This window comes from Serinus canaria, chromosome 8 (genome assembly GCF_022539315.1).
Source record: "Serinus canaria isolate serCan28SL12 chromosome 8, serCan2020, whole genome shotgun sequence".
NCBI lineage: Eukaryota > Metazoa > Chordata > Aves > Passeriformes > Fringillidae > Serinus > Serinus canaria.
The window spans coordinates 14,026,735-14,042,288 of NC_066322.1; the positions used below are offsets into that span (position 1 = coordinate 14,026,735).

At 38.7% G+C, this 15,554-nt stretch overlaps 1 protein-coding gene across 1 annotated transcript; it reads left to right on the forward strand.

Annotated features, from left to right (window-relative positions):
* Window positions 1–837: 837 nt before the first annotated feature.
* SPATA1 (spermatogenesis associated 1) lies at window positions 838–14,809 on the forward strand. The gene is given in 14 exon segments (XM_050977687.1): window positions 838–1,350; window positions 2,217–2,323; window positions 5,353–5,470; window positions 7,486–7,539; window positions 7,634–7,958; window positions 8,058–8,244; window positions 8,246–8,292; window positions 8,751–8,877; window positions 9,026–9,086; window positions 9,677–9,794; window positions 10,576–10,701; window positions 12,227–12,384; window positions 13,402–13,500; window positions 14,366–14,809. Coding segments are annotated over 14 exon segments (1,668 nt in total). The 5' UTR covers window positions 838–1,314; the 3' UTR covers window positions 14,471–14,809.
* Window positions 14,810–15,554: the final 745 nt, after the last annotated feature.

Here is a 15,554-nt window from a genome sequence, read left to right on the forward strand (position 1 = left end):
GGCAGTGAAGTGGGGCATGGGGTGACATCAGGTACTGCGGGGTGCAGCATCTTCCCTGCCCGCGGGAGCGATTGCAGGAAGCCGTGCTGTGCCTGCCGGGGGCGGGGAACGACCGGGCAGCGATGGGCTGTCACACCCGGGCCGTTTGCGGGAGCTTGCCAGTAAAAGGACACGGGCCCCGTTAAGCAGGTATTTCCCACTGACATGAGGAAATCTTAACTCCACAGCGGCAGAGTGAGACTTGGAAGGTTCGGTCAGTCGTGCTCAAGGCAGGTGAATTAGGAGTAGCTGGGGTGGAGGCAGGAGGAGTAGAGAGATCTCCTGTTGAGAGCAGAACAGCCCCTGAGTTCAGCAGGTGAAAATCCAGAGGAGGTTTGTAACCTCAGAGGGGCTGGTGGAGCCTTCAAAGCGAGAACACCAAGGAAACTCCGAACAAAAAGAGAAAGATGGAAACAAGCTTGCAGGGCCTGTCGCAATAGGACCAGGGGAATGCTTTTAAATTGAGAGGGTTGATTAGAGATGAAGTTTTTTACACTAGAGGTGGTAAAAGCCTGGAAGAGATTAACCAGAGAGGTGGGAGATGCCCCACCCCTGGAAACATTCAAGGTCAGGTTGGATTTGGGGGTCTGAACAACCTGGCCAAGTGGGAGGTGTCCCTGCTCACTGCAGGGCTTGGACTAGCTGACCTCCAAAAGTCCCTTCCAACCCAAACTGTTCCATGATTCTATAGCAATGTTAGGACAGAACCATGGTTGTATTTATGGAGGTATTTTTCTGACATGGTTGCCCAGCACAGTCACGTTTCCTCTGAACACTGCATTTGGCTGGCACAATGGGTTTGCTGCAGTTCACAATAATTATCCCTTTATCAGATCCAGGTCCTGCAAGAATCTTGTTTTGTGGGTATTTAGGTCTGTGTCTTTAGGAAAACAGTGGAATTGTGTAGAAAATTGTATACTACCAAAATATTTTTATGAAAGGGGAGGAAATGTTAAGGGGAAATGTTCTAGGGCAGATCTGTTAGAGGCACAAGGCTATGATTTAGCAATTCCCCCAGTTACTTAGGTGATGCTCACTTGTGTAGAAGGTGTGGTTGGTTCTGTTTGCAGTTAGCTGGAAGCTTTCTGCCTCAGCACAGACACAGCTTCAGTTTTCATAAGTGGAATGAAGATCAGTAAATTAAAACCAGCATATTTATGGAGTAACTTCTGTCATAACAGATTATCATGAAACTCATTCTTAAAGAACGCTTCAATCAAAAAGAAAATTAGAAAGCCCAGCTGGCATTTGCTGTGGTCACAAAGAGGGACCAACATGTCATTGAGTCAAATGAGACCTCAAACTTCACAGGTGAGAGTTTTTGAACTTTTCCACGCAGATTTTTTAGACTTCACAAATGAAAAATAAGAATACATCAAAATAAGATTCTAGAATACCTGAGAGGAAAAAAATATGTGCTTTTAAAATAATATATGTAGAAAGAATTATTTTCTAGTTAATACTAAGTAACTCAAGATTGCAGAAATATTTAATAAAACTTATTTGCATGGCTTTTAGTTAAAGGGAAGTGTATCACCTTGTCAGTACTATCTGATTTTTACTAAAAATATCAAGAGCTGGAATTTATCAACTATCACAGGTCCAAACACAGCCCAAGTGAACCTTGCTCAGAGCCAGCTTAGTTATTCTTTTTGCAGGCATTAGCAGGAACATTTTTTTGTTTCCAAGGTAGCTAATATTATAAAAAACAGTCAGAAATATTTTGAATTTTTTTTCTTGATAACACAATCAAGTCGTGGTGCTATTTGAATCAAGCTTTCAGGGCTTTGCATTTTTTATGAGGTGAACAAAGGTAGGATTTCAGCTGAGGGATTCTTGTAGTCATGACACTCTCCAGAGTATCAACTGGTTTTGGTAAGATCTCTCCATTGCTGTCATAGTGATACACAGCAGTAGAACAGGCTCTCTGTTATCTCAGTTCCATTGGGGAGCTTGTTCTAATGTGACTTATTTCAGCTGGCTCTCAGTCCCAAATTACTCTGCTGTCACTGTTCTCACAATCCAGTCACTGCTGTGAGACAGGGCCTCACTGTTCTAGTCCCTGTGTTTATACCAAAGGAACCATTCCTGCTACATAAATTGGAAGTCCGCCTAAACAAAACAAAGTGTATAGGAAGAGGATAGTAATACATTTACATCTGTTCTTTTTTTTCTAGCTGTTGGAACTTCATGTTTTTTATGTCCCAGCAGAAGTGTGGAACTTCAAGCTGAATACAGTTCCTGTAGCTCTCACTAGGAAATTCATCTCAGCTGGATTTATAAGGTAGTTTTAGGTTTCATGTGCATGGCAGGTCCTTCACACTGTCCTTCAGTCCAGCTTTTAGTCCAGCTGTTGCTCTAGAGAGCACAGCTACATCTGCAGCAGAAACTTGTTGTCTAATTAAATTTCTGGCGTGCAAGTGGTGACCATAACCAGCATTATGTTAGTTTTACTGCATCAGGCTTAGCTCCCTTGCTGCCCATGGTGTAGACATTAAAAAACACTCCCAGAGCAGTGCTGGTATTTCTGCAGAATGATTCATATTGCAAAATCATATCTTATATTCTTTCTGTCTCCTTGAGCCTGATTATCAAAATCTGGAATTCTTTGGGCGATGGGCCAGCTTCAAGAGAGTGGCTTGATGAAGACAGGATAGCCTGTCAGTTCCCAGGATCAGGGGTATGATGATCTGAGCTCTCTCAGCCCAGAAAAAGAGCTGAAGCCTTGTTTCTCAAGGGGAAGCATTACAGTCCCTGAACCAGCAGCATTTTCTCTTTCTTCTTGAAAGAAGAAAATGGAAGGCTGTGCACAACACCATGTACTGCATGTGCTCTCAGGTAGCTGTTTAAAGGACTTAGTGAAAGAATACCCTGGTTCCCAGGCCCAGGCTCAAACCTGGCACAAGGAGTTGGTTTTTTCTTCTTCATAACTTTGAAAGGTTTTTAATACTCCTAAAACACTTTGCTCACGAAATCTAGTATCTAGTGTGGTGAGTTGTAGAAAAATCAAATAATGTAAAGATGTGTGTTGAAACTGAGCTTTTACATACACCTTGTCTACATCTGTGCAAAACCTGTAAATTCAGCTAAAACTGCAGGGAATAGAGGTTTTTAATTAGTTTAAATTGAGTCTTGTATTTTCCACTTAAGACAGTGTAGCTGAAAAGACTGACAGCATTCAGGTAGGAGCATGTAGGGCAGAATGTATTCATTCTCACAGCTGCCTTTGTTGAAAGGCTGCTCAAAACCAGAGAAAATAAGTGCATATACCCATTTTGTTTGCTGTTCTAGCGTGCAGCAGGGGTGCAGAATACAGCTCTGAAGCGGTAACTTCATTTCACATCATGGACATCTGCCACTGCCCTGTATTTTCTAGTGTAAATTTATTTCACTGAGGCATCAAATTAAATTAGGATCCTCACTGATTTCAGTGGGTTTATAGCTGCCTGGACATTGTTGCTTGCTAATGACTCTTAATTGGTAATTAATTCTTCCATGGGTACTATGCAATGCTGCAGTGCACTAGCATTAACATAACTAGTACCTGGCCAGTGAATCACTGTCCTTAAAAACAAAGAATATTTTTAAAAACTTCTTTTATTATAATCCAGGAGAGGGAATGGCTGGTACTCCTTTGGCTTGGATGCTGTTGGTAGCTCTGTTGTTCAGTCAGCTTGACAATCCCAGTGCTGTCTGAGTCAGCTTTCCAAAGGATTCCTAGGTTAAGGTACAGCACACTTCCATTAACTGTGAAATTAGAGGAAGATGTTAAGGGTGTAATTGCCTTTGCCTCTGAGTTCTTGTTCCCATAAACTTGATTTCTTAGCCTCTGTGAGCTTTTTTTTTTTCATTCCTCATTCCTCACCACAGAAGCCAAACTTTTATTTTTTCTAGATGAGATGGCTGCAATGAACTCTAGTTTGCATTACTTTTAAAGGGACACCCTGAAGCAAGTGACTTGTATGTGACTGTTTGCTGCCAGCCAGTGGCAGCAAGTGACAGACTAATATTATTGCATTTTCCTAGCAGATGCACTGGCAAACAATTTTGAGATAAATTTCTGCCCTATATCTCAGGATCTGGATGCCTAGATACTTCTACCCCTTTATACATCGTAGATGTGTCCACTCTGCAGACTTTGGTCTCCTCTGCCTCGTGCCTGAGCTCCAGGGCTGTTTTATGATATTGGGCAGGCTCCTCTAAGTCCAGGGTATTTGAAATAATACAAGGCAAGCATTGTAGCCCACTGCAGTATTGTGTTCATGAGATGAAAATGGCAGTGTTTTTACCACATGCTGGAGCTGGGAACTGAAGGCCTATAGGGCTGCTTGCAAGTGCAAACAAACCTTGACAGGGTAATGCTGAAGACCTGTTCAAAGGGAAGACCTGGCAGGTTCTTGTCTATACTGCTTGCTAAGAATGGCATGTGCTGTGCCCCAAGCATGAGGAGGGAGAGCTGCCTGGCCAAAATCATCCTACCACATAATCAGAGTGGGTGATTAACAGTCTCAGGCCTGCTTTTGTTCCCTGGTGTCTTCTATGGCAGCATGGAACAATTAGAATTGCTTGTGCTGTGCTGCAGTGCTTTGGTATGCCTCTGGCACATTTGGGTTTATTGTGCAGAGATGCTTTTTATTCTGTAGTGACTTTTCTACTGAGCTCATTACCTAAATATTTGCATGCTTTAAGTAGTACATTAAATGGTGCAATTCATATTTGTGTCAGCATTCTCATCTGCAAATCATGGTAGAAATGTTCACACTGCAGTGTTTGGTTTTTATTTAAAATACATTTGCATGCACACATGCACACACCCAACTGTAAATTTGTGCTGGAAAAGACAAAAGCAAAGGAATGTGTCTGCTGCTTAAAGTGGACCATGCTCCTCTGGCCCTGGGTGCTTGAAGGGGATGTTCAGCAGTCTTGGTCCAGCCCCATGAAACTGGGTCACTTAAATGGAATTGCACGACTGTAGCTTCCAGTGGCGTTGTTATTCATCTGCAGATAACCAACAGCATTCTGAAGAAGTAAATTTCATATTTTGTCTGCTTCCATGTTCTCCCTTTGTGTGAGGCTGGAACAATGTGAGTCTTGCTGGTAAATGTTAGGACAGCCCTTAGAGTGCAGTGTTCTGAGTGCCACACCAAGACCCTCCGGCCTATCCGTAACTGGCTTCAGTTCTAGGACATAATTCCCAGTTTTGGTCATTCTGTCTGTGCAAGCCAGCATGTACAGACCCTGATCTTCCCCCTCCTGCTAACTAGCCATCATTATTTGATCTTACAGATGTATTAATGAATGACAACATTCTAGGGTGTCTCCTCACATCACATTAAGAGTGCTGTGGGAGAGGCTTGGAGAGTACCTGGGTGGAGTGACAGTTGCAGATAAATTCAGATTTTTAAAATGCATTGGGAAAAATCTAGCAGTGGTAAGTGAATTTTATTTTTTTCTTAAGTGCTCTTCTGTTTTATAATGTAAAGCAGAGATTTCATTCCTGCAGATGAGATAATATCCCATAAAGTAGAGATAACTTAAGGGGCACTGTTAGCATTTCTTTTGAACATGCTGCAGCATAAGCTCTTGTCAGAGCATATTTGCTTCCCCAAGTGCAAAGGCAAAGCTGGACAGTTGTATTAAAGTACCCTTTAAAACAACAGGTGTAATTAGTCACCATCCAGTGAAAATAGAATGGTTTTGGTAAGTCCTGGATTAAATATGATAAATCTGGTTGCATTAAAAAAACCCCAAACCCATAAGGCCATTACTACCTGTACACAGTTGGGAATAATTCAGTTGACAGATTTGCAATGGAAGCTCAGTCAGAGTTCCTCTGATGGCTCCTGCTGTGACCTGCCCAAAAGCATTTAAGGCATCATTCTCTGAATGAAAACTTCTCTGGATGTTCCACTGTTCAGTCCAATAATGTAGCCTGAGATGTCAGCAATAAAACCTCTACATGTGTGAATCAGAACTGTTCCTCACATCAATTCTACATATATATCTTACAAAGTATAGCTAAAGATTAAATAAACTTCAAAATTTGTCCAACTGAAAGTTTGTTCATGTAACAGACAAAGATTTAAGTCATTTATGTAAGTGTAGAATACTTTTCCCATGTCTTATTTTACCTCTTTCTCATGGATTTGGAAATTAACTACAAGCAGGAAATTTGGTGCCGTTCTTTATTTCATTTGTAGTTGAATTATCACTAAAATCACTCTCACAGAAGACTAGAATACATACTAAGTGATATGCAAAAACTAGGTGGAAATACATGAAAAGAAACTTAAAAGACTGTGATACAATCTAAATTGGAAAGTATGCATATGTTTTCAGTGAATTGAGGTCTTCTTAACTGGAGGACAATAAGTAAGATGATTAATTTTCTTCCCCACACAGTTCAGAGATAAATGGAGAAATTTTCCAGCCTTTATAATGTCAGCAAATGAATAAAATATGTTAATATAGAATTAAAGATATTCGTAGCATACATGAGGATTTATAGAGACAAATGAAAGATAAAGTTTTTCTTTGAGGTATTTACTGTTGCTTGATGTTTAACTTTATAGCAAAGTGTAAAGCAATAAACCAACTGCTTTATTTGTTGTTTAGGGTCATGGTAACCTCGTTGAATTACATCTCCATGATCAAATATTTGTTGAGTGTTCTCTCCCCTTAGTCTTCTGTTTCACAACTCTAACCATGTAAGCAGAACTAAGAGCTGTGCCCTACTTGCAAGCAGGGTCTTTCAGATGAAAGGATAAACATAAACTAAAATCATGTTCATTTGCTCTTCCTTTTTTGCATATAACCTATGTGTTTAATTCAATATAATTATTTGAATGCAAGCTCAGATTTCTTTTCCTTACACATGTTTCTTTTCCTTGGAACACATTTTTCAAATATATAGTGACTACTTTAGACTCTGGTTTTAGGACAACTGTTTAAATGTGAATGTGTATGTCACAAAAAGAATATGAAGGAAAATTATAAATACAGGAAGACATAGGATAATATTTGATTTTTTTTCCATATACATTCAATATTTTGCAGTACTGTATTAGGGACATAGAGAAAATTATGTGAGACTCAGCATTTCTATCCAGATTCAGCTTGAAGCAACCTTTGATAAAGAAAGTTGCCAACTTTCTTTTCCTGTGACTCTTGGGTCAGGTCCTTTGAACCATAAGAGAAAATGCAAAGGATAAAAAACCATTCAGTACCTGCATGTAATCTTGTGGGTCTGATTAAGGTTTTGAAAAACAGACAAAGTTTCAGAACTCTGTCAGAAAATACAAATGTAGTCTGAGGCCACTACAGATTACGGTGGTGGTTATAAAAGAATGCAGTATGTAAAAAGGACAATGGAATGCATATGTCACACACAACACTATTGATGAAAAAAGAGTGTATTTTATTTGTTACACTGCTTCATCTTCCGAGGTGAAAGCAAAGCAGGAAACAGAACTGGAACTGAAGTCATTTGCTCCTCCTCATGTAAGCACTGAATGACTTGTAAGGTACCATTCCCAGAAACCTTACATTGCACATTTTCTTTGTCCTGTCTGATGGATATACTCTGTACCTTCAGGCACTTTATCCTGAATTATATTTATTACCTGGAGTGGAATATTTTGAAGATGTTTATCCATTGCTATCATCACCTCAACAAAAACATCCAGTTAGTGAAGAAGCTAATGGGTTTGGTCATGGATCAAGATTATCCAGGCTTTCCCAACAGAAACCTGAAAAAGGCAAACCATTTTTGCAAAGTATACAAAGCAGGCATCAGGTAGAAAATCTGGAAGTGCCCAGTCCTGTGGAATGGGGTGAGAAAGAGCCTGTTCCAGTTTCACACACAAACAATAAGCAAGACAGTAACAACAGGATTCCAGAAAAGCAGTTTGAAGGAAAAGGTAAGCTTGACCAGTGTAGTGAAGGAAGGTGATGAATGAGAAGAAAAATATTATGGTTAACATTTACAGTAAAAGAATATCTCTGTTTCATATTATCAGATCAAAGTGGATCTCTCTTCACACCAAGGCAATCAAATCCTGCAGACCAGGAGTCTGGAAAGTGTGACCTGGTATTACAGACCTCTGAGCAGAATCATCTCAGCCAAGATCAGGAAGACTGCAGTGCTCCTAAGTGGAATGACAAAGCCAAAGGAACTGCTCTTACTCATGTAAACCACAGTGATGAAAGGCCAGGGTGACAAAAGACCCCAAAATCACATTAAATATCAAAAGGGTACACATGTTTGTTACTGTCTTTTTGCTAAAGTAAAGTAAAGCTAAGTTTTAAGAAATCTGTAAATAAGGTGTAAGCTGGAATAGCACTATGAGAACAATATTCCATTTTTTTTTAAATAATGATGCTATCTTTCAAAGAGATGTGGCTTTACCTTGTGAGTCCTTCATTAGCACTGTGTGCTGACACAGAGAAACACTTTACTATAGGTGATGCATTTGTCCAATCACCAGATTTAGCCAGATATAAATTCTAATAACAAAAATACCTTTTTTTTCCCCTTGATTTCTTTCTTCTGTTATTCATGGAACATTTCCAAATCCTAGAGATAACACCACTTGCTGTGTTGATTCACTGAATTTCTAATACAGGTTGGAAAGTCCAGTCATTGACAGTCAAACCAGCCTGATTTTTGCAAGTGTAATCTATGTATTTTTGTCATCACTATCCTGTCACAGAACTAGCAAACATGGAAAATAATGAGCACCAAAAAGATACCAAATTAAGGAGAGACAGGACACAGGATGCTGAAATTCTTAAAACAATAGAAGACCAAACTACAGATTATGTCCACAAAAAACAAAGGTTAGCAAATAATGCATGTTCTAAAGTAATGGATATTATGAATTCACTGATAAAAACTTATTTATAGACTTCAAAGAAATGAAAGAAAAGGAGGGGAAAAAACATTTTGGTCAATGAACTTTCACTTGTTTTTTTGATTTTATCTTAGCTTGCAGCAAAACAGAACTAAGAAGACTAGAGCTGGTCTTGGTGAAAAACTGGATAATCAGGTATGCTTTTCAAGGTAACATTCCTAGTAATCTTGAGCAATAAATACAGTCCTCCACCTAGAAACAGTCTACTTTTGTCAGATTGGTGACTCATAAATATGAAAGATTTGAGAATAATTGAGAAAAGTTTATTCATGCTCTGCTACTTAGCAGATTTTCTAATGAATATCAACTATATTTCTAAACAATTAAAATCTGCAATTAGAAATTTCAGTTTAGAAATTGGCAGTTTTTGATTTCATAATTAACAAACCAGGTGGCCACTCTAAGGCCCTTAGTTCCTGGTCTTGCTGGCTACTCCCAGTCAGTAACTTGGGAGTTATGGGCATGGACAAGAACCAGTAGTAATAGTCTGTAGTTTTGTCTGTGTGCTCTCTGTGCTGGAAGTGTTCAGTGCTCTCATTTTGTTTGCAGAGATCCAGCTGTTTGTAATTTAGTGGTCATGTTTACTGGCAACAGATTAAAGAAGCCTACCTGCAGAAGTCAAATTCAGCCCTCTCATTCACTCAGGCCACTTTCAGGGCATGTCTCTAATGTAACTATTCAGGATTATGGTTATGTACTTATAGTTGTGTCTTTTGACTCTATAGGCAGATGAAAACAAGCAAAATCATCTTACTTGTCCTACAGAATGTATTTCAGCTCCTAGTCCACCTTTTTTGGCATTTACTGTAAGTCCAGCTCAAGTTCCTGTAATTCAGGCAGCAAGTGAGTACATGATTCCAAGAAATTGTGAGGAAGTGAACTTTTAATCAAGACTGAAGAGTCAGTGAGGATAAAAATACCTAGACTTATACATGCATTAATTCACAGTATTTTAATTTATGAATAGAAAATTCCAGGTATTTATGATTGCACGGGCTGTCCTAGAGCTTGGCAGGTTCCCAGCACTAGAAAACCCAACTTGTCAAGTGCATGGAAGGAGAAAAGGAGGGAGATCAGATGGAATACTGCAGGCTCAAGTGAGAATGTAGCAAAGAAAATCACAAGTAGTGTTGCTGAGGGGGAGGACAGTGAGAAGTTAAGTGTTAGACCTATTGTTGCAGGCTAGTGGAAGTCTGAGATATTGTCCTGCCAGCTGAACCTTCAGCCAAGATTTCTCTACAGTTTCTATTGCAATGTATTTCAAGCAGGAAATAGTCTTTTGGAGGCTTTTTTGGCTTCCTTGGCAAGAGTTTGCAGTGTATGGAGTGAATGTATTTCTTGATTACATAATTTTAGTGGTACGTTGTCTAAACATATAGAAAAATGTTTGTTTGCATGTGTGTTTGCATGCTGGATGCATGCTGGATTTCCCCCTCTTTCTAAAGCACCAGCCATTCTGAAAAGTTCGATTGAAATGAAACCTGATTAAAATAAAATTGTTTCTACTGCTTGTTCTGACAGAGCTTTTGGCATAATTTGTGATGAGTGCAGTACAAAAGTCTTGACTGATCCTTTGTACTTTGAGTATTCAAATGCTTGCTAAATATAATTGTAATATCTTTAGAAAACAAGATGGCAGAGCAATTGCAACAAATGAAGGAAGACAGAAGGCACATGGAAAATACTAGAGAAAAACTGAGAAAAAGAGTTAAAGGGCTACTGGAACAAAATAAGCTGAGGAGATACCATGGTACACTTTTAATTTAGTTTGGAATTTGGATTGATTGAGAAATTACACTGAAACCAATGTGAAAATATTTGTCTCCTTGTCAGTGAGGTTAATTAGAGAGAGAGCAGTTTGCTAGCCAATATGTTTCCTTCCACTTTTTTTTCTTTTTTTCTTTTTTTTTTTTTTTTTTTTTTTTTGTGGCATGTCTTCTAAAGTGAAGGTTGTTCTGGCTTTCCTAAACTATTCAAGTTATGTCTCATGTACGTGCAGTGCTCAGAGAGCCACTGCAGGCTGCTTCTCTCTGAGGGCAGCTTGGCATATTCTAATCCTGCCTTTGGCTTTCAAGAGGCTTGTACTGTGTTGATAGGGCTTCAGGTAAATTGCAGCATAATAATTTTTGTTCCTCCTATCCCATGGTATTCAGCTTATGACATGGAAGTCCCAAGCCTGTTGTGACAAGCTTGACAAACCTTGGTTTTTAACAAGGTCAAATCTCATTGAAATTTCGCACAAATTTTCTTAATAAAATGATTTTCAAGATTATACCTAAAACTATCTTCCCTAAGTCACATCCCAGTTATGCAGAGATGAGATTTAATAATTTTGATGTTTTGAGAGCTTTATCTTTTTGCTTAAATGTCAGTAAGTCATTACAAGTCCCAAATATGACTTGTAGCTCATTGAAAGGAGACAAGCCCATTCTTTCAGTTATTCTCTAAGGACATGGCTGCACAGTGTGGGGAATTTGTATTTAAAAACCCCAAGCTTGGGTGTGTGAAGCAGTAACTCTGTAGTAGCATGGAGCTGCAATTCAAGCTAGAGCTAAGCCCTAAATGGCACCTGCATTGCCTTAAATTAAGTTAGGTAAAATAAAGGTTATTTCACAAGGATTCAAACAGCTTCTGCAAGTTCTGGAAGAAGCATCTGTACCTCTGATTTTTTTTTATCAGACCTGAAGAGTTTTGTAAGTAAGGCATGTAGCAGGCATGTTTCTTTCTAAGGTATTAAGGAAAGAGCATTTTCTACATGTGCCACCTCTTGATAGCCAATTAACAACACAGGGGGAATCATAGTGAAGTGTAAAGGTAACTATCTGTTTCCCATAATCTGGGATGTCAAAATGAAGCTGTTCAAAATCTCTGGCCATGAAGAGCATAAATTTTGCCTAAATCTACAATGCTACATTTTCTGGTATAGTAGAGCTGTGAACTTCTGACTGTGCTGGGCACACCACCCTTAACAGGAGCACTTAGGTGCTGCAGAACAGCCAGGGTGAATAAACTTTGGGTTTGGACTCTGTTTTTATCTTAGTGGACAGATGGAGCCTTTTGTTGCAGGTTTTTATATGAAAATTCAGTTGCATTTAGAGTGAATGTAACTTTAATGAAGATTTTTTTCACTAAATGTTTATTTTAAAGAAACCTGCCATGTTTCAGTGTGTGCATTGGCCAGCTGAAGCTTGTGAAGTGAGCTGGTCATGAGTGTCTTCAGCAGACCTCATGGTAAGGTGAACAAGCCCAAACACTATTACTGTTCTCCTGTGCAGTTCCTGAGGAATGGAAGAAGTACTTTAAAACCAAGAAAGCTACAGTTTCACTAGAGGACACTTCAAACAAACAAGATTTGGAGCTTTACCACCAGAAATTGCTCTTGCAATTGGAAGCCAGAGATAGCCAAAAACGACCAAACAAAACAACCTCCAAGGTATTTTATTGTATTATTTATTATCTCTATTTTCACAGTCCGAGTTTTTTTTTTTGTATAAAATATAAATTAAAGAAACAGATTCATCATCAACCGATTACTTGTAAACTAGCTTTGGCTCAATGATCTGAGGGACAGAGTTCCTTCAGGCCATTTGTCTCAAAAAGAGAAGTGCTTGAGTCTGAGCATTTGTTTCTTTCTGCTTTCTGTTGGTACCTTTTGTAACAAATCCCCTTCTGTTCAGTATGGTTAATGCATTGCTCAGTTCTACTTTGTTTTTATCATCCAAGGTTTCATACAGGGAGGCAATGAATGTTTGGAGCACACAAACCATATCTGTAGCTTTTGAAGTGGCTGCACTTCAACTATTGTCCAACTGTGAGTTTCATAGGAAGTTCAGAGGGATTAAAAAGAGACAAGATAAAACAAAAGGAGGAAACACCCTTTCCAACAGTTGTGTCTGCTAATTTTCTAAGTACATTAATGGAAGCAAGGCTGTTGACAAAACTGAATCTAGCCTTGGAAAAATAAATGTCCCTTTCTGGTATCTGAAAGGTGTGTGCATGTACAATCTAAGAGTGTGTAATATATACAAACATGTATTATTTGAGTTATCTTGAAATATCTACAAAATAAAAATATGAACAGTGTTGGCCTTGCATTACTGGCTATGTTCAGACACATTATTGGTCCTTTTGAGGGGCATATCAGGGGTGGGGTATTTTTGGCCTCCCTGGCTAGGCACTGAGAGGCCTCCCATGAGGGATAGGCACAGGGCACCAAGCCTCCAGCAGTTCTGTAGTGGGCAGCACCCCGAGAAGGGAGCCAGGATTTACAGAGCTGGTAGCACAAGGCTGCTCCCCAGCCCTCGTGAGCGACGTGCAGCCAGGCAGGCATCAGCCAGGTGGAAGGGCAGGGAAGGTGCAAAGAGGTTGTTAGAGGATTGTTTCTGAGTGGTGAAGTAAGGGAACAGATGCACTAAAGCTGCACCTCGAGGTTTGTTGTTGTTTCACACAGAATTACACAATCATCCGGATTGCTACAGTGCAGCACGAACTCCACCAACTGAGGAGGAAGCTAGAGGATACAAAAATGAGACTCCTAATAGAAATTAAGGTATTGTGCCTTTTGATTAGAACAGTCAAAATGTGGCAATGTATGGAAAAAAATTAGAACTTCTCAATTATTAGATGATGTAAATATTTGCTAAACAGTTCTTGTTTTATGCTGTTAGTTTTAAGGTGTTAGGTGTTGTGACTTTGGCATTTGAGCTAAATTACTCCAGAACACAGGTTATCAGATTATTTGGAATGTATGGCATTCAAACAACTGAGATACTCAATATACTATGCAAGATAAAGTTCATAATCTTGTTCATAAAATTCCCATTTCATTCAAAAGGTAATTGAAGAAATATACCTGGTATGGTGAGGCACTGAGCAATAATAAATAGACCATGGCTAAAGAAATAAAAAATGTATAAAGGAAAAAAAAAACAAACAAAAAAAACCCTAAAAAAGAAAAAAAGGCTGTCTAAGCAGATTGCAGACCTCTTCATCTGCTTTATTCCATAGCAGTGTTGCCTATGACTCTTTTTGGAAGGAAGAGATTGTACAGGCCTTTATAGTGGACAACTTTCCAGCTCTGAAAGCTTGAAAGAGGAGTGCTTTACATCACAGAGATTGCCCACGCTCCTGTTTACTGGGTACTCCAGGGTGGTTGTAATTATTGTGACTTTGACTCCTCCATTATCTAGTAAGAAGTGGAAAGAACAATTAATTTTACAGTTGTTTCAAAACCATTAAGGCAAAGTACAGAACAAAGTAGTGCCAGAACACATAAAATTGCAAAGATGAAAGATGTATTCTGTATTCAGCCATCCTATATAAAATTCAGTCTTAGTTATATAAACCTATATGCATGTCAGCTCCAAAAAAAGCTTCCTTAAATTGCCATTCCTTAAATGATGGGTTTTTTGCAGATGAGAAAGCAGGCAGCATCTGATTTACGAGCACTGAGAGCAGAACTGACACAGAAGAAGATTCATTCAGCTTTAATTCTCCAGTCCAGAAAATCAGGAATTTAAGAAGATGACATGAATAACATCTGTGAAGTGTACAGCAGCTCTCTAGTGTATGTAAAAGAGAATTTCAGAGCATTTGTTTGTATGTTCTTGAAGTTACTTTGTAAAAAGACATTAACTATATAAATGTTGTGGAATTTGTATACTAGGCTACTGAGGTAATGCAGCTCACTTCTTTTTAAGTCTCACTTTAAGATCAGTCAGCTACTTAAACATACAGTTTAAGCTAGTAACATGTCTAAGCTGTCATTTTTAAAGTGCAAATTAGTTAATAGTGTAACATCCCAGTGGTATGCTGATGTTCTCTGATTAACTAAATAACTACTAAGAAATAAACCCTAAAATCTGTAGCCTCCTGTCCTTATTTTCAGGCTCACACATTCCATTTTTTGGAAATTATTAGAATACAGTTTCTGTAGAACTACAGCAACAGTAATCCTTTATTTGGCTATTTACTGGAGTATGTTTTTGTTGTTATAAAAATTAACAATGCATCATTACTGTATTATTAATATGAAGCGTAAAAAATATCAGATAATCTCACTTTTTTCCATATCAAGCTGTTTTTGTTCCCTCTGTTATTAGGAAAGGCACACAGACATTAAGTGTCTTCTGTAGTTTGAAGGCTTGCCTGAAAGCTTTCTCTTGGACCAGCATAATGATGATCCTGGTCCAATTTACACTCTTGCATGTTCAGCCTTTCCTTAATTCCATGCATGCCCAGAGATTAACAATTCTCTGAAAGAGGAATCAGAAACCTCTTCATAGGAATTTTTTCTAGCTCTGCTGTTGCCTCTTTGCAAACCAATGTTATTATATCAAGCAGAAGAATAACATGCTAGGAATTAATCTCAGCTAAAAAGCTATCAAGGCTGTATTTATAACTGGAAGTGAAACACTCATGAGAAATAAGTTATGGGATAAGAAAATTATGCAGCTCTCAAAAGAACTAACTTAGAAATGTCTTGAGTCAAAACAACCCTTATCCAATTAATTTTCTTAAAGATAGGACTTAACAAAGATTTTAGTGCTAAAGGATTAAATAAATTATTAAAACTACATCCACTTTTGCTTAATTCAGGGTTGA